Source organism: Lampetra fluviatilis, chromosome 59 (assembly GCF_964198595.1).
Source record: "Lampetra fluviatilis chromosome 59, kcLamFluv1.1, whole genome shotgun sequence".
NCBI lineage: Eukaryota > Metazoa > Chordata > Hyperoartia > Petromyzontiformes > Petromyzontidae > Lampetra > Lampetra fluviatilis.
The window spans coordinates 5,106,807-5,131,333 of NC_136333.1; the positions used below are offsets into that span (position 1 = coordinate 5,106,807).

The following is a 24,527-nucleotide window of genomic DNA, read 5'->3' on the forward strand; positions in this document are numbered from 1 at the left end:
TCCGTGTCTCCACGTGTGTGTGTGAGTCCGTGTCTCCACGTGTCTGTGTGTGTGTGTCCGTGTCTCCACGTGTGTGTGTGAGTCCGTGTCTCCACGTGTGTGTGTGTCCGTGTCTCCACGTGTGTGTGTGTGTCCGTGTCTCCACGTGTGTGTGTGTGTGAGTCCGTGAGTCCGTGTCTCCACGTGTGTGTGTGTGGGTCTGTATGGGAGCAGTGGTGCAGTGGTCATTGCCGCTGCGCTGCGAACCCGGCCACCCGAGCTACCAACATCATTTACCAATAGCTAGTATCTGGTGCGGTGTGTACACATCAGTACGGGGGAGATACTAAGGTCGGCTGGAAGTGGGGTGCTGGCAAGAACCACCCCCTTGGTGTGCCGTGCCAGCCTTCACAGTCGGCACGACCTTCTGACGGGCCAGTTAAAGGCTACACAGGAGGTCTTTGTGTGTTGATGGTGCTCATTAACCGCACCTGCCCCAACAGTCTGTGCAGGATACAGAGGGTGATGGTTGAGGGGGGTCTTTGTTTTGGTTTGTGCGCGTGTCAGTGGGGAGCGGTAGTGTCGTGGTTATCACGCCACCCGAGTTTGATTCCGTGCCGTCGCTAAGATGGCACTGGGCGCTTTCAGGACAGCTCCTGGAACTGCCCCTAAGTCGGCTCAGCCTTAAATGAGTCACTGGTGCTGTGGGGAAAACATCAGCGCTGGGGAGACAAAGGCGGTCGTGAGTGGTGCTGGCCACCCACCCACCCTCCCCCTCCTCCTTGCGTGCCTTGCCGGCCTTCATAGGTGCTCGCGAACAGAACTTGCCCCAACAGTCTGCGAGAGGCTGTACGGGGGATCTTTGTCTTCGTGAGCATCTGTGGTGCAGTGCCCGGTCTCTCTTTTTGTGTCTGCGACATCCGCGTTGCCTGCGTCTTGCGTCCGTGTGTCGGTGGCTCTGTGCGTCTGTGTGTGTGTGTCAGTGTGTGTGTGTCAGTGTGTGCATGTCAGTGAGTTCGCGTGTTGTGCGCGTATCGGTGTGCATGCGTGTGTGTGTGTGTCGGTGCGTGCGTGTGTGTGCGCGTATTGGTGTGCGTGTGTGTGTGTCTGTGCGTTCGCGTGCGCGTATCGGTGTGCGTGTGTGCGTGTGCGCATATCGGTGTGCGTGCGTGTGTGTGCGTGCCTGTGTGTGCGCGTATCGGTGTGCGTGCGTGAGTGTGTCAGTGCGTGCGTGTGTGTGCGCGTATCGGTGTGCGTGCGTGTGTGTGTGCGCATATCGGTGTGTGTGTGTCAGTGCGTTTGCGTATCGGTGTGCGCGCGTGTCAGTGCGTGTGTGTATGTGTGTCAGTGCGTGCATGTGCATGTGTGTGTGTGTCAGGTTGCGTGTGTGTGCGTCAGTGCGTGTGCGTGCCAGTGCGTTCGCGTATCGGTGTGCGTGTGTGTCAGTGCGTGTGTGTGTGTGTGTCAGCGTGTCAGTGCGTGTGTGCGTGTGTGTCAGCGTGTCAGTGCATGTGTGCGTGTGTGTCAGTGCGTGTGCGTGTGTGTCAGTGCGTGCCCCATCCCGTCGTCTCATCGTCTGTCCGCCAGCGCGCCGTGCGCGTGCGTCCGCGGGCAGCTGTCACATGTGGGACTCGACGGAGACGTGACGTAGGAGAGCGGCGCCGTTCCGTTCTCAAACATCTGCACAGGAGGATGGAGGAGGAACGAACCAAAAATTAACCCGTAAAAACAAAGTTTTTCACTATAAATCCTTTATATGCGTGGCGGCTAGAGTCCTCTCGTCCTCGGCTTGAGATGGCTGCCACCTATGGGTCAGATGATTGCCTGCCACCATTAAGCAATTGGTAATTAAAATATAATATTTTTGTCCTAAAAGTGTAAAATTTAGGAAAAAATTGTCACGCACAACGAGTCTGTGTGCAAAATGTCAGCTCGAATGGATCACGGGAAGTGGGTTAAAAAACGACCGAAAGATTTGCACGGTCCTAAGCAAGCAAGCGAACTTAATATAAAGGATTTAAAAATAAGTCAGATTTTAAAAAAACAAAAACACGCTTTTATGAAATGTTGTAGTCATGGAAGAACTCCACGACTCCAGGAAGTGGCCCCGAAGCTTGCCACAACGTAAGGGGGCTCTGGTGATTTACAGCCAACGTCAGTTGAGCGTGGGCAATTAGATCCAAGCCGAAACATGACATACAAAAAATATTATTCTTGGTTCTTTCGGTAAAGTCACGTAGAAGGGAAATAATAAAATAATATAAATAATAAAATATTCTTATTTCCCTTCTAAGTGACTTTACCGAAAGAACCAAGAATTTGAATCCCAAGTTTGCAGTCGATACCACATTGGGAAGTAGGTAAGAATTTTGTTACAAGATTTGAGGATACAACAACGACAACAACGACGACAACAACAACGACAACAACGACAACAACAACAGACAGAGTGAAGATCATCGCCACTGGGGAGACAAAGGCGGCCGGGCGTGGTGCTGGCCACCCACCCCCTCGTGTGCCGTGTCGGCCTTCGCAGGTGCTACTCGCTAACAGCACTTGCCCCCAACAGTCTGTTACAGGCTACACGGGGGATCTTTGTCTTTGATGATACGGCGCGCACCGCGGGCCATTGCACGTTGAGTCACACAAAAGTGATTTTGTTTGTTTGTTTTGAATGTCTTGTTTGGGATGCGGTGGAGGTGGAAACAGTGAGGGGGGGGGTGGGGGGAGGGGTTCTCTCCCCGCCCCCCCCCCTCCCTGCCCCCACCTCCCCTCCCCTCCCACTTCCCCTCCCACCCTCCCCACCTCCCCCCCACCTCCCCACCCCTCCCCACCTCCCCACCCCTCCCCACCTCCCCCCCCCTCCCCCCACCTCCCCCCCCCTCCCCCACCTCCCCCCACCCCACCAGCGTCGAGTCATCGCCACGGCAACCGGACCCGTCGCGCTCCACAAAAGCGGTGGGGGGGGGGCCCTGGATGCCACCGGCCGTCGCCACGACAACGGAACACAAACCCGACGGCTCATTGACAGCCGTTCCACGCGGGCGACCCTTAACGAGCAATCAATCTGGGCCCCCTCCCCCCCCACCCCCACCCCCCACAGGGGTAGGGGGGGGGGGGCTGCGAGGGGGGGGGGGCACACGCGGCCCTCACTGCAGGGGGGCAGCCGTTGCTGCACCCCCCCCCCCCCCCCCACACATCAACCCTCGCCACTGATTGGCTCGTGCGGCGGCAAAGGTCATTGGCTCGGGGCGCAAGGTCACAGGCGCGGACACCCCCGCAATTTATCGCAGAAGGGAGGAGAGAGAGCGCGCATTGTGCTTGGCCTACTCTTCCACGTCGGCCAGACGGTCTCGGGCATGGCCCCCAAACTCCCGCTGTGCCCGTGGGTTCGCGCCGCTCGACGCAGATTTCAGTCGAGGCCCATGAGCGCGCTTGGCTACGTACGGTGCGAAAGAAGTTCAACGCGAGTAGATGCAAATCGACGAAACATCTGATTCGGTCTGTCGAGGAGACACCATTCAGACGCTGTCTCCTCGACAGACCTGGTCTTCACCTGAGGACGGCTGCTTGCGTTGTGGCTGAAACGTCGTGAGAATAATTTTATTATGTTTTATTTGTATTATTTTTATTACTTCCCTTTCTACGTGGTGACTTTACCGAAAGAACCAAGAAGATGAATCCCTGCATAATATTTTATTACTTCCCTTCTACGTGACTTTACCGAAAGAACCAAGAAGATGAATCCCTGCAGTCACGAAAGCTTTAAATCGAAATCTGAATCGGTGTTTTTTAACCCCCTTTTTGCCAATAAAACGGGCGGTGTTAAGATGCTCAAACACCAAGCAGATCGCTTTTGCGAGGAATACGTTACGGCACTGACCACACACACATAACTTGTGATGAACTTGTAAACAAACACGCACTCTGACAAGACATGGTCATCGTCTCACCACCAGCGAACGGTAACAAACACAATTCAAGTATCACAGCACCTACAGCTCGGATCGAGCAGTCACTTTAAGATGTTTTCTTGTTCATATTTTAGTTTTTTTTTGTTTGTTGCGGTTGCACCCGATTCAAGGCCGAATGGCTCACAGGGCTATACCTAATAAATTAAACTTGAAAGAAAAAAAAACTTTTATCTACGGGACTTTTTTTTTCGTCCGTCCAGTATCCACGAAAGTTCCCACGTAGCTATCCGTGCACACACATTAGCAGTGGGTGACAATGAGTGTCCCACCCACAGACGCGTTCACGCGCAGACGCTTTGTCAATCCTCTGCTGGGTTTGCACGGAGGGCGCCTGGAACTTCTTGCTCGGAAGAGAACTTTTCGGACGCCAAGATGTTGAGCCGTGGCCGGGAATCGAACTCGGGTGGCCACGTGAACAGCGCGGGGCTTGAGCCACCACCCCACCCACCACCACCACCCACCACCACCACCACCCACCCACCCACCACCACCACCCACCCACCACCACCACCACCCACCCACCCACCACCACCACCACCACCCACCCACCACCACCACCACCCACCCACCACCACTCCACCACCACCCCCCCCCCTAGTTATTATTTCTACGAGTTTCTTTGTTTCCTGGCTCGAACCACCCCATCGACTCGAACTTTCAAGCAGATCCCATGGTGTTGGCGGTGGTGGTGGGTGGGTGGTGGTGGTGGGGTGGGTGGTGGTGGTGGGGTGGGTGGTGGTGGGTGGTGGTGGTGGTGGGTGGTGGTGGTGGGGTGGGTGGTGATGGTGGGTGGGTGGTGGTGGTGGGTGGGTGGTGGTGGGTGGGTGGGTGGTGGTGGTGGTGGGTGGGTGGTGGTGGTGGTGGGTAGGTGGCACAACGCGAAAAATCGTTCAGAAGTCTCCGAGCCCCTCCGCGTTCGTCGGCTGGAGTTTGTTTCATTCATTCAAATATTCGCTCAGCTCCTCTGTCGCAAAAGCGGTCGCGGTCCATCGCCGTGGGAGCCATTCCGTTAACGGGCTCTGAGAAGGGCCGTCGTAAACGACGTTTAACAACCACCACCACCACCACCACGACCACCACCACCACCACGACCACCACCACCACCACGACCACCACGGCCACCACCACCACCAATTCGCGCCTGCCACGCTTGTTGGGCAGCAGGGAGGCCCTCCCCGGGCGAGACCGCCGGCGTCGTAAAGGGAAAAGGGGGGAGAGGACGAAGAGGAAGAACTTTCAGAAAACAACGCGCGCCGCATGGAGGGAGGCAGGGGGAGGCAGGGGGAGGGAGGGGGTGGGAGGCAGGGGGAGGCAGGGGGAGGCAGGGGGAGGGAGGCAGGGGGAGGCAGGGGGAGGCAGGGGGAGGGAGGCAAAGGGAGGCAGGGAGGGAGGCAGGGGGAGGCAGGGGGAGGCAGAGGGAGGCAGGCGGAGGGAGGCAGGGGGAGGCAGGGGGAGGCAGGGGGAGGCAGAGGGAGGCAGGGGGAGGCAGGGAGGGAGGCAGGGGGAGGCAGGGGGAGGGTGAAGCAGGGGGAGGCAGGGGGAGGCAGGGGGAGGCAGGGGGAGGCAGGGGGAGGGTGAGGCAGGGGGAGGCAGGGGGAGGCAGGGGGAGGCAGGGGGAGGGAGGCAGGGGGGGGCAGGGGGAGGCAGGGGGAGGGTGAGGGAGGGGGAGGCAGGGGGAGGCAGGGGGAGGCAGGGGGAGGCAGGGGGAGGGTGAGGGAGGGGGAGGCAGGGGGAGGCAGGGGGAGGGTGAGGCAGGGGGAGGCAGGGGGAGGCAGGGGGAGGCAGGGGGGGCCAGGGGGAGGCAGGGGGAGGCAGGGGGAGGCAGGGGGAGGGTGAGGGAGGGGGAGGCAGGGGGAGGCAGGGGGAGGCAGGGGGAGGGAGGCAGGGGGAGGCAGGGGGAGGCAGGGGGAGGCAGGGGGAGGCAGGGGGAGGGGGAGGCAGGGGGAGGCAGGGGGAGGCAGGGGGAGGCAGGGGGAGGGTGAGGGAAGGGGAGGCAGGGGGAGGCAGGGGGAGGCAGGGGGAGGGATGCAGGGGGAGGCAGGGGGAGGCAGGGGGAGGCAGGGAGAGGGAGGCAGGGGGAGGCAGGGAGGGAGGCAGGGGGAGGCAGGGGGAGGGAGGCAGGGGGAGGCAGGGGGAGGCAGGGGGAGGCAGGGGGAGGGTGAGGCAGGGGGAGGCAGGGGGAGGCAGGGGGAGGGAGGCAGGGGGGGGCAGGGGGAGGCAGGGGGAGGGTGAGGGTGAGGGAGGGGGAGGCAGGGGGAGGCAGGGGGAGGCAGGGGGAGGGAGGCAGGGGGAGGCAGGGGGAGGCAGGGGGAGGCAGGGGGAGGCAGGGGGAGGGTGAGGGAGGGGGAGGCAGGGGGAGGCAGGGGGAGGCAGGGGGAGGCAGGGGGAGGCAGGGGGAGGCAGGGGGAGGCAGGGGGAGGGAGGCAGGGGGAGGCAGGAGGAGGCAGGGGGAGGCAGGGGGAGGGAGGGAGGCTAAAAACGCCAACAGAGTGGCGGAGTTTGCCGCGTAGCGAGCGTGGCAAAGACGTCGTCCTCGCCGCAGCAGCCGCGTGGGAGGTGCAGTGGGCACGGCGGTGGCGACGAGGAGGAGTCCATGGGTCTCCGTGTGAGTTTGTGGGTCTATGTGTGAGTCTATGGGTCTCTGTGTGAGTCTCTGGGGCTCTGTGTGAGTCTCTGGGGCTCTGTGTGAGTCTCTGGGGCTCTGTGTGAGTCTATGGATCTCTGTGTGAGTTTGTGGGTCCCAGTGTGAGTCTGTAGGTATCTGTGTGAATCTATGGGTCTCTGTGTGAGTATATGAGTTTGGATTAGTCTATGAGTCTATGTGTGAGGCTATGGGTCTCTGTGTGAGTCTATAGGTCTCTGTGTGAGTCTGTGGGTCTCTGTGTGAGTATATGGGTCTCTGTGTGAGTCTATGGGTCTCTGTGTGAGTCTATGGGTCTGGGTGAGTCTATGGGTCTCTGTGTGAGTCTATGGGTCTCTGTGTGAGTCTATGGGTCTGAGTGAGTCTATGGGTCTCTAGGGTCTCTGTGTGCGTCTATGGGTCTCTGTGTGAGTCTCTGGGTCTCTGTGTGAATCTCTGGGGCTCTGTGTGAGTCTAGGGTCTCTGTGTGAGTCTATGAGTCTCTGTGTGAGTCTATGGGTCTCTGTGTGAGTCTATGGGTCTCTGTGTGAGTCTCTGGGTTTCTGTGTGAGTCTCTGGGTCTCTCTGTGAGTCTATGGGTCCCAGTGTGAGTCTATGAGTCTGGGTGAGTCTATGGGTCTCTGTGTGAGTCTCTGGGTCTCCGTGTGAATCTATGGGTCTATTTGTGTGTCTCTGGGGATCTGTGTGAGTCTATGGGTCTCTGTGTGAGTCTATGGGTCTCTGTGTGAGTATATGGGTCTGTGTGAGTCTATGGGTCTCAGTGTGAGTCTATGGGTCTCTGTGTGAGTCTATGGGTCTCTGTGTGAGTCTATGGGTCTGGGTGAATCTATGGGTCTCTAGGGTCTCTGTGTGAGTCTATGGGTCTCTGTGTGAGTCTCTGGGTCTCTGTGTGAGTTTCTGGGGCTCTGTATGAGTCTATGGGTCTCTGTGTGAGTCTATGGGTCTCTGTGTGAGTCTCTGGGGCTCTGTGTGAGTCTATGGGTCTCTGTGTGAGTCTATGGGTCTGTGTGAGTCTATGGGTCTGTGTGAGTCTATGGGTCTCAGTGTGAGTCTATGGGTCTCTGTGTGAGTCTATGGGTCTCTGTGTGAGTCTATGGGTCTGGGTGAGTCTATGGGTCTCTAGGGTCTCTGTGTGAGTCTATGGGTCTGGGTGAGTCTATGGGTCTCTAGGGTCTCTGTGTGAGTCTATGGGTCTGGGTGAGTCTATGGGTCTCTAGGGTCTCTGTGTGAGCCAGGCGATTGTGCCACCAGGAGCAGCCGAGTGGTGAATCGTCGTCCCGCGGCAGCCTATAGCACCTGTTACCCACGCTGACCCGTGGGTTTCCCGAACACCATCCAGGGTCAACTCCGCTCAGCGTTCTGAGAAAGACGCGTGGACGCCACACCAATGGGCTCTCTAACGTATCCATCATCGCCATCATCAGCCGTGATCCGTCCACTGCTGGATGGAGGAGACCCTTCACCCAACCCCGAGCTGCCGCCTCTCGCGATCCCAGAATGCAACAGGGCCGAAAGGAGGAGCTGGGTACGTGCCAGTTGATCCGCACTACGGATGGTGACGGAGATGGCACATCAATGAAGTCTTGAACCTATCCGATCGTCTCTCTCGGGCGCCCGCTATGACCTCTCACCCCTCCACCTCTCTGTCCACGTGGGGCCATCATTCGCTTTGAGACGGCTCCGGTTGGGACGTCACCTTAGGGCAGGGGTGGGGAACGTCTGGCCCGCGGGCCGTGTAGGGCCCGCGAAATAATTTGGTGTCTGGCCCTGCCAAGGCAACCGCAGGCGGGACTCGAAATTCAATAATTCTCGGAGCAAACTTGGAAAAGCAGCAACATCATCAACACCAGCTAACATCACACGCCTCGCCAAAGAGAAGCAGTTCCAGCCCATCGCATTAGGGGTGAGTTCATTAAATGTTTGACCAAATATAACGGGCTAATTTTTAAGTTGATAATTTTGTATGGCCCGCGAATGATGTTATCAATATCCAAATGGCACTTGGCAGGAAAAAGGTTCCCCACCCCGGGACTGTAGGGGGTCAGCTGCTTGAGTCACCCGTGCCCAGTCTCCGGCTCGTGCGTGTGTGTGTGCGTGTGTGTGAGAAGAGATGGAGTGATGTGACACAGGAGGACGTGGAGCTGAGTTGACTTGCCGATGATTGGTACCAGCGGTGTCAAGATCGGCCTCTGTGGAGGAGGCTCGTGAAGGACGCTGCTACTGGGCAGTTGGAGGCAGTCGCCCTCCAGCAACAACGGAGGGCGGAGGCGCGACGCTCAAAACAACGAGCGGAGCGCCGGGTGGCTAAAGCACAGCAAGTTGGCACAGTAGGGGGCACAGGTGGTGCATCAGCCAATCATCTCGGTCATCTCAGTCAGTCGACCCGTGGCACCTGCTGGGTCTGCCCCGTGACCTCCTGCCAGCGGGCGTTCGACACTTCACGTGGCCTCAAGGTGCACTTGGCCTGGCACAAGCTTCGTGGTGACGTCACCGCCACTTAGTGGCGAATGGCGGTTGTTGTGTCTGTGTGTGTTTCTCTCTGTTGGTGTGTGTGTGTATGTCTCTGCGTGTGCGTGCCTGCGTCTCTCTCTCTCTGCCCGTGCGTGTGCGTGTCGCGGGCACCGTCCCCTGCGCTACGAACCCGGCGACCCGAGTTGGAGTCGTCGTGGGGGCTGCGCGCTGCGCGTGCCGTGGCTCTCACCTCTCCGGGCCCCAGGAATCCCTTGCCAAGAGGCGGTGGCGGCGGCGGTGGCGGCGGCGGTGGCGATGATGCCGTGGGTGCCGTGGCCGAGCCGTACATGGCGTAGGAGCTCTTGTACTCGGCCGGGTAGTAGGCCTCGGCGCGCCACGCACGGCACCCGCACCGACGCACCATGTACACCGCCTGCACAAAGACAAAGGTCCCCCCCCCCCGCCATGTAGCCTCAGCGGACTGTAGGGGCAAGTGCCGTTAGCGAGCGGCAGCACCTTCGAAGGCCGGCACGGCGCACGACGCCTTTGTCTCCCCAGCGCACCGGGTACTCATTTGAGGCTGAGCCGACTGTGGGCAGTCCCAGGAAGCCGTTCTGAGAGCACCGGCCACTGACGCTAGCTACGGTCAGGAATCGAACTCGGGTCAGGAATCGACTCTCACAGCGCAGGGTGATAACCACGGCGCCACCGCTCACCGCCGACAACGCAAAAAGCCGAAACAGCGGAAGGTGCGTTGATTGTTTGAGATCATCGTCACCGGCGTTGGCGTTGGCCGTGAGCGGGAATCGAACTCAGGTTATGTAGCCCCCAGGGACGCCGACTCACTGCACCCCCCCCCCCCACCATGTCCCCCATCCGCCCGCCCACTCACCCCGCCGATGAACATGACGACGTTGAGGAAAGCCACGATGCTCGTGAGCGCGATGAGCGAGATGGCCCAGGCCGGCAGCGCCGTGGGGGAATCTGTGAGATGGGGAAACGGGGTTGGGTGGTGGGGGCAGGTGGGGGGGGGGTGAGGTGAGAGGGGGGTGGGGGTCGGAGGTGCACCGAGAATTCATGGGTTGTTGTGGGGCCGATCCACGCGGTGTCCGGGCGCCAATGGGTCAGTAGAACCACCAATGGGTCTAGAGCCACCAATGGGTCTAGAACCACCAATGGGTCTAGAGCCACCAATGGGTCTAGAACCACCAATGGGTCTAGAACCAGCAATGGGTCTAGAGCCACCAATGGGTCTAGAACCACCAATGGGTCAGTAGAACCAGCAATGGGTCTAGAGCCACCAATGGGTCTAGAACCACCAATGGGTCAGTAGAACCACCAATGGGTCTAGAGCCACCAATGGGTCTAGAACCACCAATGGGTCTAGAGCGACCAATGGGTCTAGAACCACCAATGGGTCTAGAACCACCAATGGGTCTAGAACCAGCAATGGGTCTAGAACCACCAATGGGTCTAGAGCCACCAATGGGTCTAGAGCCACCAATGGGTCTAGAGCCACCAATGGGTTTAGAACCACCAATGGGTCTAGAGCCACCAATGGGTCTAGAACCACCAATGGGTCTAGAACCACCAATGGGTCTAGAACCCTCGATGGGTCTAGAACCACCAATGGGTCTAGAACCCCCGATGGGTCTAGAACCACCAATGGGTCTAGAGCGACCAATGGGTCTAGAACCACCAATGGGTCTAGAACCACCAATGTGTCTAGAACCACCAATGGGTCTAGAACCCCCGATGGGTCTAGAACTCCCGATGGGTCTAGGACCACCAATGGGTCTAGAGCCACCAATGGGTTTAGAACCACCAATGGGTTTAGAACCACCAATGGGTCTAGAACTCCCGATGGGTCTAGAACCACCAATGGGTCTAGAACCCCCGATGGGTCTAGAACCACCAATGGGTCTAGAGCCACCAATGGGTTTAGAACCACCAATGGGTTTAGAACCACCAATGGGTCTAGAGCCACCAATGGGTCTAGAGCCACCAATGGGTCTAGAACCACCAATGGGTCTAGAGCCACCAATGGGTTTAGAACCACCAATGGGTTTAGAACCACCAATGGGTCTAGAGCCACCAATGGGTCTAGAACCACCAATGGGTCTAGAACCACCAATGGGTTTAGAACCACCAATGGGTCTAGAACCACCGATGGGTCTAGAACCACCAATGGATCTAGAACCACCAATGGGTCTAGAACTACTAATGGGTCTAGAATCACCAATGGGTCGGTAGAACCACCAATGGGTCTAGAACCACCAATGGGTTTAGAACCACCAATGGGTCTAGAACCACCGATGGGTCTAGAACCCCCACTGGGTCAGTAGAACCCCCGATCAGTCTAGAACCGCCGTAAGGGATCGCCCGCGACGTGCGGCCACCACGTGCGCTCACCGGCAAACTCGTCCACGAACATCGCCGAGTCCGTCGTAGCTGACGATGACAACGCCGACTCTGTTGTTGTTGTGGTTGTTGTTGTTGTGGTTGTTGTGGTTGTTGTTGTGGTTGTTGTTGTTGTGGTTGTGGTTGTTGTTGTTGGGAGGGAGACAGATGAAGCGACACGTCACATTCACACAACCACGGCGGTCATTTTTATATATTTTTGTGTATTTGTCATAATAATAATAATAATTCACATTTGTAAGGAAGGCGTATTCCATCCATAGCTAGAAATGAGCCATCGTGTATGGAGAGAAGAACATATCCGAATATTTATTGCTGGTAGGAACATCCTGGTTACACCAGCCCACAGGGGATTATTGTGTCCGTCGTGCAGAGAGGGGCTGGGTGGGGAGGGAGGGGCTGGATGGGGAGGGGAGGGTGGGGAGGGGCTGGGTGGGGAGGGTGGGGTTGGGTGGGGAGGGTGGGGTGGGGCTGGGTGGGCAGAGTGGGGAGGGGCTGGGTGGGGAGGGTGGGGAGGGGCTGGGTGAGGAGGGTGGAGAAGGGCTGGGTGGGGAGAGTGGGGCTGGGTGGGGGGTGGGAGGGGTGGGGCTGGGTAGGGAGGGGCTGGTCACCCCGTGGTGCCCTTATAAAACTCAACGTTTAACCTACTCACGCCGGCTTGTGCCCGCCCTCACAGTCGGCCATTTTTGCGGAATACACCACGCCGCCGTTGACCCTGGCCATTGACCGAGTAACCCAACGTTCCTACCAGCTCCCTCCGCAGGAATGTGTTTACACTGGAGGAGGAATCCGATGAGCTATGAAGCTCTTTATCACAGGCGTTCCAGTCGGGACACGGGGTCAGAACGTTACGACCACAAATACTACGAACGTATAGGAAAGGTAAATAAGTCACTTGAAAAAACAAAACCAAAAAATTATCTAACCAGTCAAAGCCCACTGAGACACCACCAACGATGGCTCGGCGGAGTGGCTTAACAAACAAAACCTGCCGGGTAGACGGCCAAATGTAGCCGGCAGGGGGATCAAGGGCCGCTTAAAGAGGCGAATCTTCAGGACGGGACTTAAAAAAGGCTCTTCGCGACTCCGATTGCTTTAATTTGTATTCGATTTTTGTCAGAGTGTCTGTTGTGACAGCTCAACACGTAGGCTTTCGCAACCAAGAAGAACAAGGAGGATTTCGCCACTAATCTGGCTGTCGCCTGATGATGCCAGTTGTAATTACTGGCGAAACGTCGTAATCAAATCGTGAATGTTGTGGATTTGCTCTCCAACACACAACCAATGTGCTCTACTAGTAACGAATTGGCACGTTCTGTTTACGTGACAAACCTTACTAATTGGCCGTGTCGGGTGGCGGTGGGTTTAGCGACACATTTATATTTACGCGATCTGACCCAGAGAAGACCGACATTATGGATGTTATGACAGCGAGGCGCAGAGACGCTCGTTGTTGCTCCGCGTCGGGAAAATAACCGTCAGCGGTCAACTTCGTGCCCTTCCCACAATCCCCCTGTGCTCGAAGTGGTGCCAAAACGGAAATCGTCATTTTGTTGTTGTTGCTGCAACGATAACGTGCGAAGACGGTATCTTTTACTTTCTCTTTTCTCTAGGATTCAACGAATAGATATTCCGGCAAAAAGAAGAAATTACATTTGCAGGAGGAGAAATTTAAAAGGACAATTTTAAATGAACCGTGGGCAGCATTCTGCTTTCGTTGCTTCCACCTCTTGGGCGTCGCTATCAACTGCTACCTCCACCATCAGAGAAGGGCAACAGCGTGCGGGCAAGGACAGGACAAGATTGAGTAGGGCCCACCATGACCTCGTGTCCCGTAGAAGAGGAGCGAGTGGGTACGGGAGAAGGGGAATAGATTGCGGGCAAGGACAGGACAAGATTGAGTAGGGCCCACCGTGACCTCGTGTCCTGTACAAGAGGAGAGAGTGGGTACGGGAAAAGGGGAATAGATTGCGGGCAAGGACAGGACAAGATTGAGTAGGGCCCACCGTGACCTCGTGTCCTGTACAAGAGGAGAGAGTGGGTACGGGAGATGGGGAACAGAATGCGGGCAAGGACAGGACAAGATTGAGTAGGGGCCACCGTGACCTCGTGTCCTGTACAAGTGGAGCGAGTGGGTATGGGTGAAGGACAACAGCATGCGGGCAAGGACATGACAAGATTGAGTAGGGCCCACGTGACCTTGTGTCCCGTAGAAGACGAGCGAGTAAGTATGGGAGAAGGACAACAGTGTGCGGGCAAGGACAGGACAAGATTGAGTAGGGCCCACGTGACCTCGTGTCCCGTACAAGAGGAGCGAGTGAGTACGGGAGAAGGACAAGGACAGGACAAGATTGAGTCGGGCCCACGTGACCTCGTGTCCCGTAGAAGGGGAGCGAGTGGGTACGGGAGAAGGGCAATAGCGTGCGGTCAAGGACATGACAACATTGAGGAGGGCCCACCGTGACCTCGCGTCCCGTACAAGAGGAGCGAGTGGTTACGGGAGAAGGACAACAGCGTGCGGGCAAGGACAGGACAAGATTGAGTAGGGCCCACGTGACCTCGTGTCCCGTAGAAGGGGAGCGAGTGGGTACGGGAGAAGGGCAATAGCGTGCGGTCAAGGACATGACAAGATTGAGGAGGGCCCACCGTGACCTCATGTCACGGTGATTATAAGCGAGTGAGTACCGGAGAAGCGGACGGACGCGGGGTCGAGGGCGAGTCCGCCGAGCTGCGAGCCATCCGCGGTGCGCCGGAAGAACTCGCTGGTGAAGTCGACGCCGGGCGGCAGCGGCGCGCGCAGCCGCACACTCACGGCCACCTTCACCGAGCCCTGCCTGCGGCGGGGGACGAGCAGGCGGCGGTGGCGGCGCAACCGGTGGGTGGTGGTGGTGGGGGGGGACTTTGATAGGGACACGTGGTGATGGTGTCGGTGTTGGTGTCGGTGGTGGTGGTGGTAATAGCGGTGGTCATGGCGGTGATGATGGTGCCGATGGTGGTGGTGTTGGTGATGATCATGATGATGATGGTGGTGGTGGTGGCAGGGCTGATGGTGCTCATGGCGGTGGTGGTGGTGATGGGAGTGATGGTGGTGCCAGTGGTATCGCTGGTAGCGCCGGTAGTGGTGGTGATGGTGATGGTGGTGGTGGTGATGGTAACTCACCAAAAACTGCTGACTTGGCTGCCCAGGTAGAAACTCCGTAGCAGACAGGAGCTGCAGTTTAATTGGGCATCCAGCTGTTCCATCACGCAAAGACAAAGATCCCCCATATAGCCTTAACAGATTATCGGGGCAAGAACTGTTAGCGAGCATCTATGAAGGCCAGAATGGTACACGAGGGGGTGGGTGGCCAACACCACGCCCGGCCGCCTTTGTCTCCCCAGTGCTACACACTGCATCAGGTACTAATTTTAAGGCCGAGTTGACCTAGGGGAGGCCCAGGAACCATTCATATATCCTCCACTAATATTGGTCGCGCGGTGCGCTAACCACTAAGCCACCGCTCCCCCGCACACAAAACTTTTTTGTAATCATCAATGAAGCTTAGAGTTTCAATAATTGCGCATTGCACTGATTAAACATTTGGAACACGAAGAGATGACGATGACGACGATGATGCACCTGTGCCGAACTCTCAGAAGCAGTTCTGTGAAATCTACTTCAGTGGGCCGCCCCTCCCCCCCCCGCCCCACCCCCCGCCCACGCTTTGCACGCTCTCACCTCGTCCGTCACCTCCTTCTCGAGAGTTCGGAATTCTGGCGACGTCTGGTCCAACAGCGCCGGCAGGAACACGCGGTTGAGAACGCGGAAGCTCACGAAGAGCTCGAAGGAGGAGTCCGACGACGACGACGAGGATGAGGAGGAGGATGATGATGAGGAGGATGAGGAGGAGGAGGATGAGGAGGAGGATGCCACCGCCGATGACGGAGCCTCCAGTGAAGACGGCTCTGACGAGGTGAACGCGAAAGCGGAAGTCGCCGATGAGGTTTCGGGTGGCTCTAACGAAGGCGCCGTTGATGATGATAACGACGATGACGATGATATTGGTGACAATGATGACGATAATGATAATGACGATGGTGACGATGATAATGGTGACGATGATGACGATAATGATAATGACGATGGTGACGATGATGGTGATGACGATGATGACGATGGTGACGATGGCGACGATGACGATGATAATTGTGACGATGATGATAATGACGATGATGATGATGATGACGGTGATGACGATGATGACGATGATGACGACGATGACGATGATGTCTCTGACACCGTTGTCGGCGACGAGAGTGGCGCTGAAGAGGAGAGCACCGGCGAAGACGTCTGCAGAGGGGACATCGCCGGAGACGTCGCCGATGAAGAGGTTTCTGGCGAGAGGGACATCACCGACGAGGAGGAGGAGGAGGCCTCTGAAACCATCTCCACTGCTGAGGAGGCGGTCTCTACAGAGGACGTCTCAAACGAGGCGTCTGGCGGTAGCGTCGCCAGCGACGAGGCCCCTAAAGAAGGCGCTGCTGTTGTCGTCACCGACGAGGAGGAGAACGTCGCTGACGAGGAGGCGGTCGATGACTCCACCACCGCCGTCATTGCCGCTACCGCTGACGAAGGCCCCTCCGGTGGGGACGTCGCCGTGGGAGCCGACGACATCGACTCCATCGGTGCCACCCGCGTCCGCGCGTCGGAAGGAATCAAGGACGACGACGACGACGTGGCCAGGATGGACAACCCAGACGACTCCTCCTGCTGCTGCTGCTGCAGCTCGAACGGCCGTGCGCTCGCGGCGGCCGCGGGAGACGCGGACGGCGCCGCCTCGTCGGGGAGGGTGGCCGAGCCGCCTCCTTCTTCCACCGGCGGCGGCGGCGACAATTCGGCGGAGACCTCCGAACTCTCGGCGCGGCGCCCGTCCGACGCCACGGAGGAGGTCGTCTTCGCCGTGGCGGCGCCGAGAACCGCGGCCGCGTCCCCCGAGGAGAGGCCCTCCGCGTACGCGGAGTGGGCGGGGAGGGCGGCCGCCGTCGGATCAGTGGAGCCGCCCCCCTCCCGCGGGCCCCGGCCTCCGACGCCGGGCGAGGTCGCGTCGCCCCCGGCCCGTGTGGCCGCGAGGCCGGGCGGCGGCGGCGAGGGGCTCGGAGAAATCTGGGCTGCCGAATTAATCGTCGAATCGCCCTCCTCCGCCTCATCATCGTCGTCACCGCCGCCGCCCACACCGATTCCAGCCGGGAGATTTGGGCGTGGCGCGGTTGGCAAGGTGTCCGACGATGAGCCGGGCATATCCGACGAGGTGTCGACATCGGTTGAGGCGTCCGTAGCGGTGTTCAAGAAGGTGTCTCCTGTAAGGGTGGCCGACGATCCGTCCGTAGTGGTGGTATCCGACGAGGTGCCTACGGGAGTGTCCGATGAGGTGTCGGACAACTCGCTGAGCTTGTCCGAAGAGGCATCGGAAAGGCCGTCCGACGAGGGGTCTGCAGCAGTATGGGGCGGGGCGTCTGTCGCAGTGGCGGACGAGGTGGTGAGCGCGTCCGTAGCGGCGTCCGTAGCGGCGTCCGACGAGGTGCCCCCCGGAGCGTCCGACGAGGTCGCCGCCACCTCGTCGGAGGCCGCTGCGTTGGTCACGTGACCCTCAGTGGTCACGTGACCACCTGGCGGCGGGGACGTGGCTGGGACAGCGGTCGTCATGGTCGCGGTGGTCGACGCCGCGGCGCAGAAGTCGCCCACGAGCCCTGGAAGGAACAAAAGGAGGGGCGGCCGCGCGGTGCGGGGGGTCAGAGGTCGCGCAGCCACCTCCGCTCAGAGCTGGCGGCGTTCCAAGCCGGGTGTCGGCTCCAACCACAGCGGTGGTGGTGATGATGATGGTGGTGATGAGGGTGGTGGGGATGGTGGTGGTGATGATGATGATGATGGGGGTGATGGTGATGATGATGATGGTGGTGGTTTGGTAGTATTGGCGGTAGTGATGATGGTGGTGGTGGTGATGATGATGGTGATAATGATGGTGGTGGTGATGGTGGTGATGATGATGATGGTGGTGATGAAGGTGGTAGTGGTGGTGATGATGATGGTGGTGGTGGTGGTGGTGATGATGGTGATGATGATGGTGGTGGTGATGGTGGTGATGATGATGATGATGGTGATGATGGTGGTGGTGATGAAGGTGGTAGTGGTGGTGGTGGTGATGATGGTGATGATGATGATGGTGGTGATGGTGATGATGGTGGTGGTAATGGTGGTGATGATGATGATGGTGGTGATGAAGGTGGTAGCGGCGGTGGTGGTGGTTATCATCGTGATAACAACGCGACATTGAATGCATTTTCACCGCTAAATTTCAATGAAATTCCAATTGCTGCTGAGATCTCGGGGGAGTGAGGTGGCGGGTGGTGGGGGGTGGGGGGGGCGTGGGGGATACCCCGCCCCCCTCCACCACCCGCGATCCACCGCGCTCGCGCACAGCCCCCCCCCCCTCGTCCCTGCCGAGAACACTCGGGCCGCAGAAGAGCGGCACGGTGACGTCGTGGTGACGTCATCATCATCGGTGGTTATCATCATGATAACCACCGATGTAAGTCTATAGGTCTCTGTGTGAGTCTATGGGTCTCTGTGTGAGTCTATGGGTCTCTGTGTGAGTCTATGGGTCTGGGTTAGTCTATGGGTGTTTGTGTGAGTCTATGGGTCTCTGTGTGAGTCTATGGGTCTCTGTGTGAGTCTATGGGTCTGGGTTAGTCTATGGGTGTTTGTGTGAGTCTATGGGGCTCTGTGTGAGTCTATGGGTCTCTGTGTGAGTCTATGGGTCTCTGTGTGAGTCTATGGGTCTGGGTTAGTCTATGGGTGTTTGTGTGAGTCTATGGGTCTCTGTGTGAGTCTATGGGTCTCTGTGTGAGTCTATGGGTCTGGGTTAGTCTATGGGTGTTTGTGTGAGTCTATGGGTCTCTGTGTGAGTCTATGGGTCTCTGTGTGAGTCTATGGGTCTCTGTGTGAGTCTATGGGTCTGGGTTAGTCTATGGGTGTTTGTGTGAGTCTATGGGTCTCTGTGTGAGTCTATGGGTCTCTGTGTGAGTCTATGGGTCTCTTTGTGAGTCTATGGGTCTCTGTGTGAGTCTATGGGTCTGGGTTAGTCTATGGGTGTTTGTGTGAGTCTATGGGTCTCTGTGTGAGTCTATGGGTCTCTGTGTGAGTCTATGGGTCTGGGTTAGTCTATGGGTGTTTGTGTGAGTCTATGGGTCTCTGTGTGAGTCTATGGGTCTCTGTGTGAGTCTATGGGTCTCTGTGTGAGGCTATGGGTCTCTGTGTGGGTCTATGGGTCTCTGTGTGAGTCTATGGGTCTGGGTTAGTCTATGGGTGTTTGTGTGAGTCTATGGGTCTCTGTGTGAGTCTATGGGTCTCTGTGTGAGTCTATGGGTCTCTGTGTGAGTCTATGGGTCTGGGTTAGTCTATGGGTGTTTGTGTGAGTCTATGGGTCTCTGTGTGAGTCTATGGGTCTCTGTGTGAGTCTATGGGTCTCTGTGTGAGGCTATGGGTCTCTGTGTGAGTCTATGGGTCTCTGTGTGAGTCTATGGGTCTGGGTTAGTCTATGGGTGTTTGTGTGAGTCTATGGGTCTCTGTGTGAGTCTATGGGTCTCTGTGTGAGTCTATGGGTCTCTTTGTGAGTATATGGGTCTCTGTGTGAGTCTATGGGTCTCTGTGTGAGTCTATGGGTCTGGGTTAGTCTATGGGTGTTTGTGTGAGTCTATGGGTCTCTGTGTGAGTCTATGGGTCTCTGTGTGAGTCTATGGGTCTCTGTATGAGTTTATGGGTCTCTGTGTACGTCTATGGGTCTCTGTGTGAGTCTATGGGTCTCTGTGTGAGGCTATGGGTCTCTGTGTGAGTCTATGGGTCTCTGTGTGAGTCTATGGGTCCCTGTGTGAGTCTACGGGTCTCTGTGTGAGTCTATGGGTCTCTGTGTGAGGCTATGGGTCTCTGGGTGAGTCTATGGGTCTCTGTGTGAGTCTATGGGTCTCTGTGTGAGTCTATGGGTCTCTGTGTGAGGCTATGGGTCTCTGTGTGAGTCTATGGGTCTCTGTGTGAGGCTATGGGTCTCTGGGTGAGTCTATGGGTCTCTGTGTGAGTCTATGGGTCTCTATGTGAGTCTATGGGTCTCTGTGTGAGGCTATGGGTCTCTGTGTGAGTCTATAGGTCTCTGTGTGAGTCTATGGGTCTCTGTGTAAGTCTATGGGTCTCTGTGTGAGTCTATGGGTCTCTGTGTGAGTCTATGGGTCTCTGTGTGAGGCTATGGGTCTTTGTGTGAGTCTATGGGTCTCTGTGTGAGCCTATGGGTCTGGGTTAGTCTATGGGTGTTTGTGTGAGTCTATGGGTCTCTGTGTGAGTCTATGGGTCTCTGTGTGAGTCTATGGGTCTCTTTGTGAGTCTATGGGTCTCTGTGTGAGTCTATGGGTCTGGGTTAGTCTATGGGTGTTTATGTGAGTCTATGGGTCTCTGTGTGAGTCTATGGGTCTCTGTGTGAGTCTATGGGTCTGGGTTAGTCTATGGGTGTTTGTGTGAGTCTATGGGTCTCTGTGTGAGTCTATGGGTCTCTGTGTGAGTCTATGGGTCTCTGTGTGAGGCTATGGGTCTCTGTGTGAGTCTATGGGTCTCTGTGTGAAGCTATGGGTCTCTGGGTGAGTCTATGGGTCTCTGTGTGAGTCTATGGGTCTCTGTGTGAGTCTATGGGTCTCTGTGTGAGGCTATGGGTCTCTGTGTGAGTCTATGGGTCTCTGTGTGAGGCTATGGGTCTCTGGGTGAGTCTATGGGTCTCTGTGTGAGTCTATGGGTCTCTATGTGAGTCTATGGGTCTCTGTGTGAGGCTATGGGTCTCTGTGTGAGTCTATGGGTCTCTGTGTGAGTCTATGGGTCTCTGTGTGAGTCTATGGGTTTATGTGTGAGTTTATAGGTCTCTGTGTGAGTCTAAAAGTCTCTGTGTGAGTCTATGGGTCTCTGTGTGAGTCTATGGGTCTATGTGTGAGTCTATGGGTCTCTGTGTGAGTCTATGGGTCTCTGTGTGAGGCTATGGGTCTCTGTGTGAGTCTATGGGTCTCTGTGTGAGGCTATGGGTCTCTGTGTGAGTCTATGGGTCTCTGTGTGAGTCTATGGGTCTCTGTGTGAGTCTATAGGTCTCTGTGTGAGTCTACGGGTCTCTGTGTGAGTCTATGGGTCTCTGTGGGAGTATATAGGTCTCTGTGTGAGTCTATGGGTCTCTGTGTGAGTCTATAGGTCTCTGTGTGAGTCTATAGGTCTCTGTGTGAGTCTATGGGTCTCTGTGTGAGTCTATGGGTCTCTCTCTATGGGTTGATAGACGCTGGCTACAGCGACGCTGTCACTCAAGTGTCACTTAGGTATCGCGCAAATAATAGAAATACCAATTATTATTACAACTGGATTTTCCAACATCAACATCAGCCATACAAAGAATATAAATCCGTAGATTTACACCGAGACTCATAGAATCACATAGATACCCTTAGCCTGACAGAAACCCGTAGACTCACACAGAGGACCCGTAGACTCACATAGAGACCCGTAGACTCACATAGACACCCGTAGACTCACACACACACAGAGATGCACACACACACACACAAACAGATGCACACACACACACAGACAGAGATGCACACACACATACACACACAAACAGATGCACACACACACACACAGATGCACACACACACAGAGATACACTCACACAGAGATGCACACACACACAGAGATGCATACACACACACTCAGATGCACACACACACACAAACAGATGCACACACACAGAGATGCACACACACATACACACACAAACAGATACACACACACACACACAGATGCACACACACACAGAGATACACTCACACAGAGATGCACACACACACACAGATGCATACACACACACAGAGATGCACACACACACAGATGCATACACACACACAGAGATGCACACACACACAGAGATGCACACACAAACAGATGCACACACACACACAGAGAGTCACACACACACAAAAACAGATGCACACACCCACAGAGATGCACACACACAGAGATGCACACACACACAGAAATGCACACACACAGAGATGCACACTCACACACAAAGGCCCCTAGTGTAGCCTACATTGACTGTTGGGGTAAGTGGGAGCGGTGGTGCAGTGGTTAGCACGCCGTTCTTTGAACCCGGCGGCCCGAGTTCAATTCCCGGCCGCAGCTACCATCAGTGACGAGGGTTCTCTGGACCAATGCGCAAAGACATCGTCAGTGGGGAGACAAAGGAGGTGCATCCGGGCGTCAGCCACACCACCACCCCCCACTCGTGCGCTGTGCCGGCCTCAACAGCTGCTCGGAAACAGGAATTGCCCCAACGCGGACGCACAAATGCACCCACGCACCCACGCACGAACTTACGCACCCACGCACGAACCCACGCACCCACGAACTCACGCACCCACGAACTCACGCACCCACCCACGCACCCACGCACCCACCCCGCACCCACGCACCCACCCACACACCCACGCACCCACCCATGAACCCACGCACCCACCCACCCACGAACCCACGCATGCACCCACGCACCCACCCACGAACCCACCCACGCACCCACCCACGCACCCACCCACGCACCCACCCACACACCCACGCAACCACCCACGAACTTACGCACCCACACACGAACCCACGCACCCACGAACTCACGCACCCACGAACTCACGCACCCACCCACGCACCCACCCCGCACCCACGCACCCACCCATAAACCCACGCACCCACCCACCCACGAACCCACGCACGCACCCACGCACCCACCCACGAACCCACCCACGCACCCACCCACGCACCCACCCACGCACCCACCCACACACCCACGCACCCACCCACGAACCTACCCACGAACCCACGCACGCACCCAGGCACCCACGAACCCACGCACGCACCCACCCACCCACGAACCCACCCACGCACCCACGCACCCACCCACGCACCCACCCACGCACCCACCCACGAACCCACGCACCCACCAACGAACCCACGCACCCACCCAGGCACCCACCCACCCACGAACCCACGCACCCACCCACGAACCCACGAACCCACGCACGCACCCACTCACGCACCCACCCACACACACACCCACACACCCACGCACACACCCACGCACCCACCCATGAACCCACACACCCACCCACGAACCCACGCACCCACGAACTCACCCACGAACGCACCCATGCACCCACGCACGAACCCACACACCCACCCACGCACCCACGCATGCACCCACCCACGAACCCACGCACCCACCCACCCACGAACCCACGCACGCACCCACGCACGCACGCACCCACGTACGCACCTACCCACGCACCCACCCACGAACCCACGCACCCACGCACGCACCCACCCACGAACCCACGCACGCACCCACCCACGCACCCACGCACGCACCCGTGTGTGTGTGTGTATGTGTGCCTCCTCCACTCACCGCACTGCATCGCCACGCACAGCGCCAGCATCACCAGCATCGGCCTCCTCCTCCTCCGCCGCTGCGCGAGCGGTGACCGAGGGGGTCCCATCGCCCACACGAGCGCCGGGGACTTGGCGGCGTGAGTGGGGGGGTCCACGCGGCACGGGACACCACGCGGCACGGGACACCACGTGGCAGGCACGCAGGGAACGACTCCTCGAAGGACGCCTCCGTGTCCCCTGCTCGGAGCTGCCCCCCCCCCCAATCCGCCCCCCCCGCTGCCCCCCGTCCGCTGGGGATGTCCGCGCGATGTCCGAGCCTGGAGGCGCGGGAACCCGCGGGAGAGCGACCAGCAGCCGATCGGTTGTAACTCTCGCTCGCTCTCTCGCTATCTCTCTCGCTCGCTCTCCCACTCCCACTCTCCCGCCCGCTCGCTCTCTCTTCGCTCGCTTCGATTTGCCTTCAAGCCGGTGGACGCGCGCTCTCAATTTTTCTCGCGCTCGTTGTCACGAAGATGCCGATTTCTCTTTGCTTTGCCTCCGATTTCGGTTTCCCGATTTGCTCGCGCGGCGACCGCCACCGCCAGCGACCGGCAGCAGCTGAGACTGTGGGGGGGAGGGGGGGGGGCGACTGGGATTGAGAGACAGGGAGAGAGAGACAGGGATAGAGAGACAGGGATAGAGAGACAGGGATAGAGAGAATGGGGGGTGGGAGAGCGACTGGATGGAGAGAATGGGGGGAGAGCGACTGAGATGGAGAGAATGGGGAGGGGAAGGGAGCGACTGGGATGGAGAGACAGGGAGAGAGAGACAGGGATAGAGAGAATTGGAGAGAGAGACAGGGATAGAGAGACAGGGATGGAGAGACAGGGATAGAGAGACGGGATAGAGAGAATGGGGGGTGGGAGAGCGACTGGATGGAGAGAATGGGGGGGAGAGCGACTGAGATGGAGAGAATGGGGAGGGGGGGGGGAGCGACTGGGATGGAGAGACAGGGAGAGAGAGACAGGGATAGAGAGAATGGGAGAGAGAGACAGGGATAGAGAGACAGGGATGGAGAGACAGGGATAGAGAGACAGGGATAGAGAGAATGGGGGGTGGGAGAGCGACTGGGATGGAGAGAATGGGGGGAGAGCGACTGAGATGGAGAGAATGGGGAGGAGGGAGGGAGCGACTGGGATGGAGAGACTGCGAGAGCTCCTCCTGACAAAGAGAGATCGCGCGCGGCACGAGCAGAGAAGAGCGAGAGAGGGTGGGAGAGAGAGAGGGGGTGGGAGAGCAGTGTGGAGCAGAGCAGGGCAAGAGAGAGAGAGAGAGCGAGGTGTATGGAGAGAGCAGGGAGAGTGAGAGAGAGACACACAGGGAGAGCGAGAGAGAGAGAGACACACAGGGAGAGCGAGAGAGACACACAGGGAGAGCGAGATAACGGGAGGGAGAGTGGGGCTAGCGAGAGAGGCAGAGAGAGGTGTGTGTGTGGAGAGCAGGGAGAGTGTGAGAGAGAGTGAGCGAGAGGTGGGGGTTTACATATAGCAAAATTTAAAAAAAAAATTACGAAATGATGAACGAAGCAAAGTGC

General features: G+C 57.7%; 1 protein-coding gene across 1 annotated transcript; it reads right to left on the bottom strand.

Annotated features, from left to right (window-relative positions):
• Positions 1 to 264: 264 nt before the first annotated feature.
• On the bottom strand, positions 265 to 23,192 carry LOC144950822 (uncharacterized). The gene is made up of 8 exons (XM_078880935.1): positions 22,971 to 23,192; positions 15,185 to 17,193; positions 14,627 to 14,700; positions 14,152 to 14,300; positions 11,458 to 11,517; positions 9,938 to 10,029; positions 9,296 to 9,478; positions 265 to 1,659 (listed from the first exon to the last, which is right to left on the bottom strand). Exons 1-8 carry the CDS (start codon positions 23,059 to 23,061, stop codon positions 1,549 to 1,551), a joined length of 2,769 nt encoding a protein of 922 aa, XP_078737061.1. The 5' UTR covers positions 23,062 to 23,192; the 3' UTR covers positions 265 to 1,548.
• Positions 23,193 to 24,527: the final 1,335 nt, after the last annotated feature.

What these genes read in the sequence shown, in the direction of transcription:
- LOC144950822 (XM_078880935.1), bottom strand. Translation starts at nt 23,061, where the DNA reads ATGGGACCCCCTCGGTCACCGCTCGCGCAGCGGCGGAGGAGGAGGAGG. An exon ending in AGCCAAGTCAGCAGTTTTTG is followed by an intron (nt 14,301 to 14,626) that starts GTGAGTTACCAT and finishes CCCCCGCCGCAG; the next exon opens with GCAGGGCTCGGTGAAGGTGG. An exon ending in GATTCCTGGGGCCCGGAGAG is followed by an intron (nt 1,660 to 9,295) that starts GTGAGAGCCACG and finishes CCTCCTGTGCAG; the next exon opens with ATGTTTGAGAACGGAACGGC.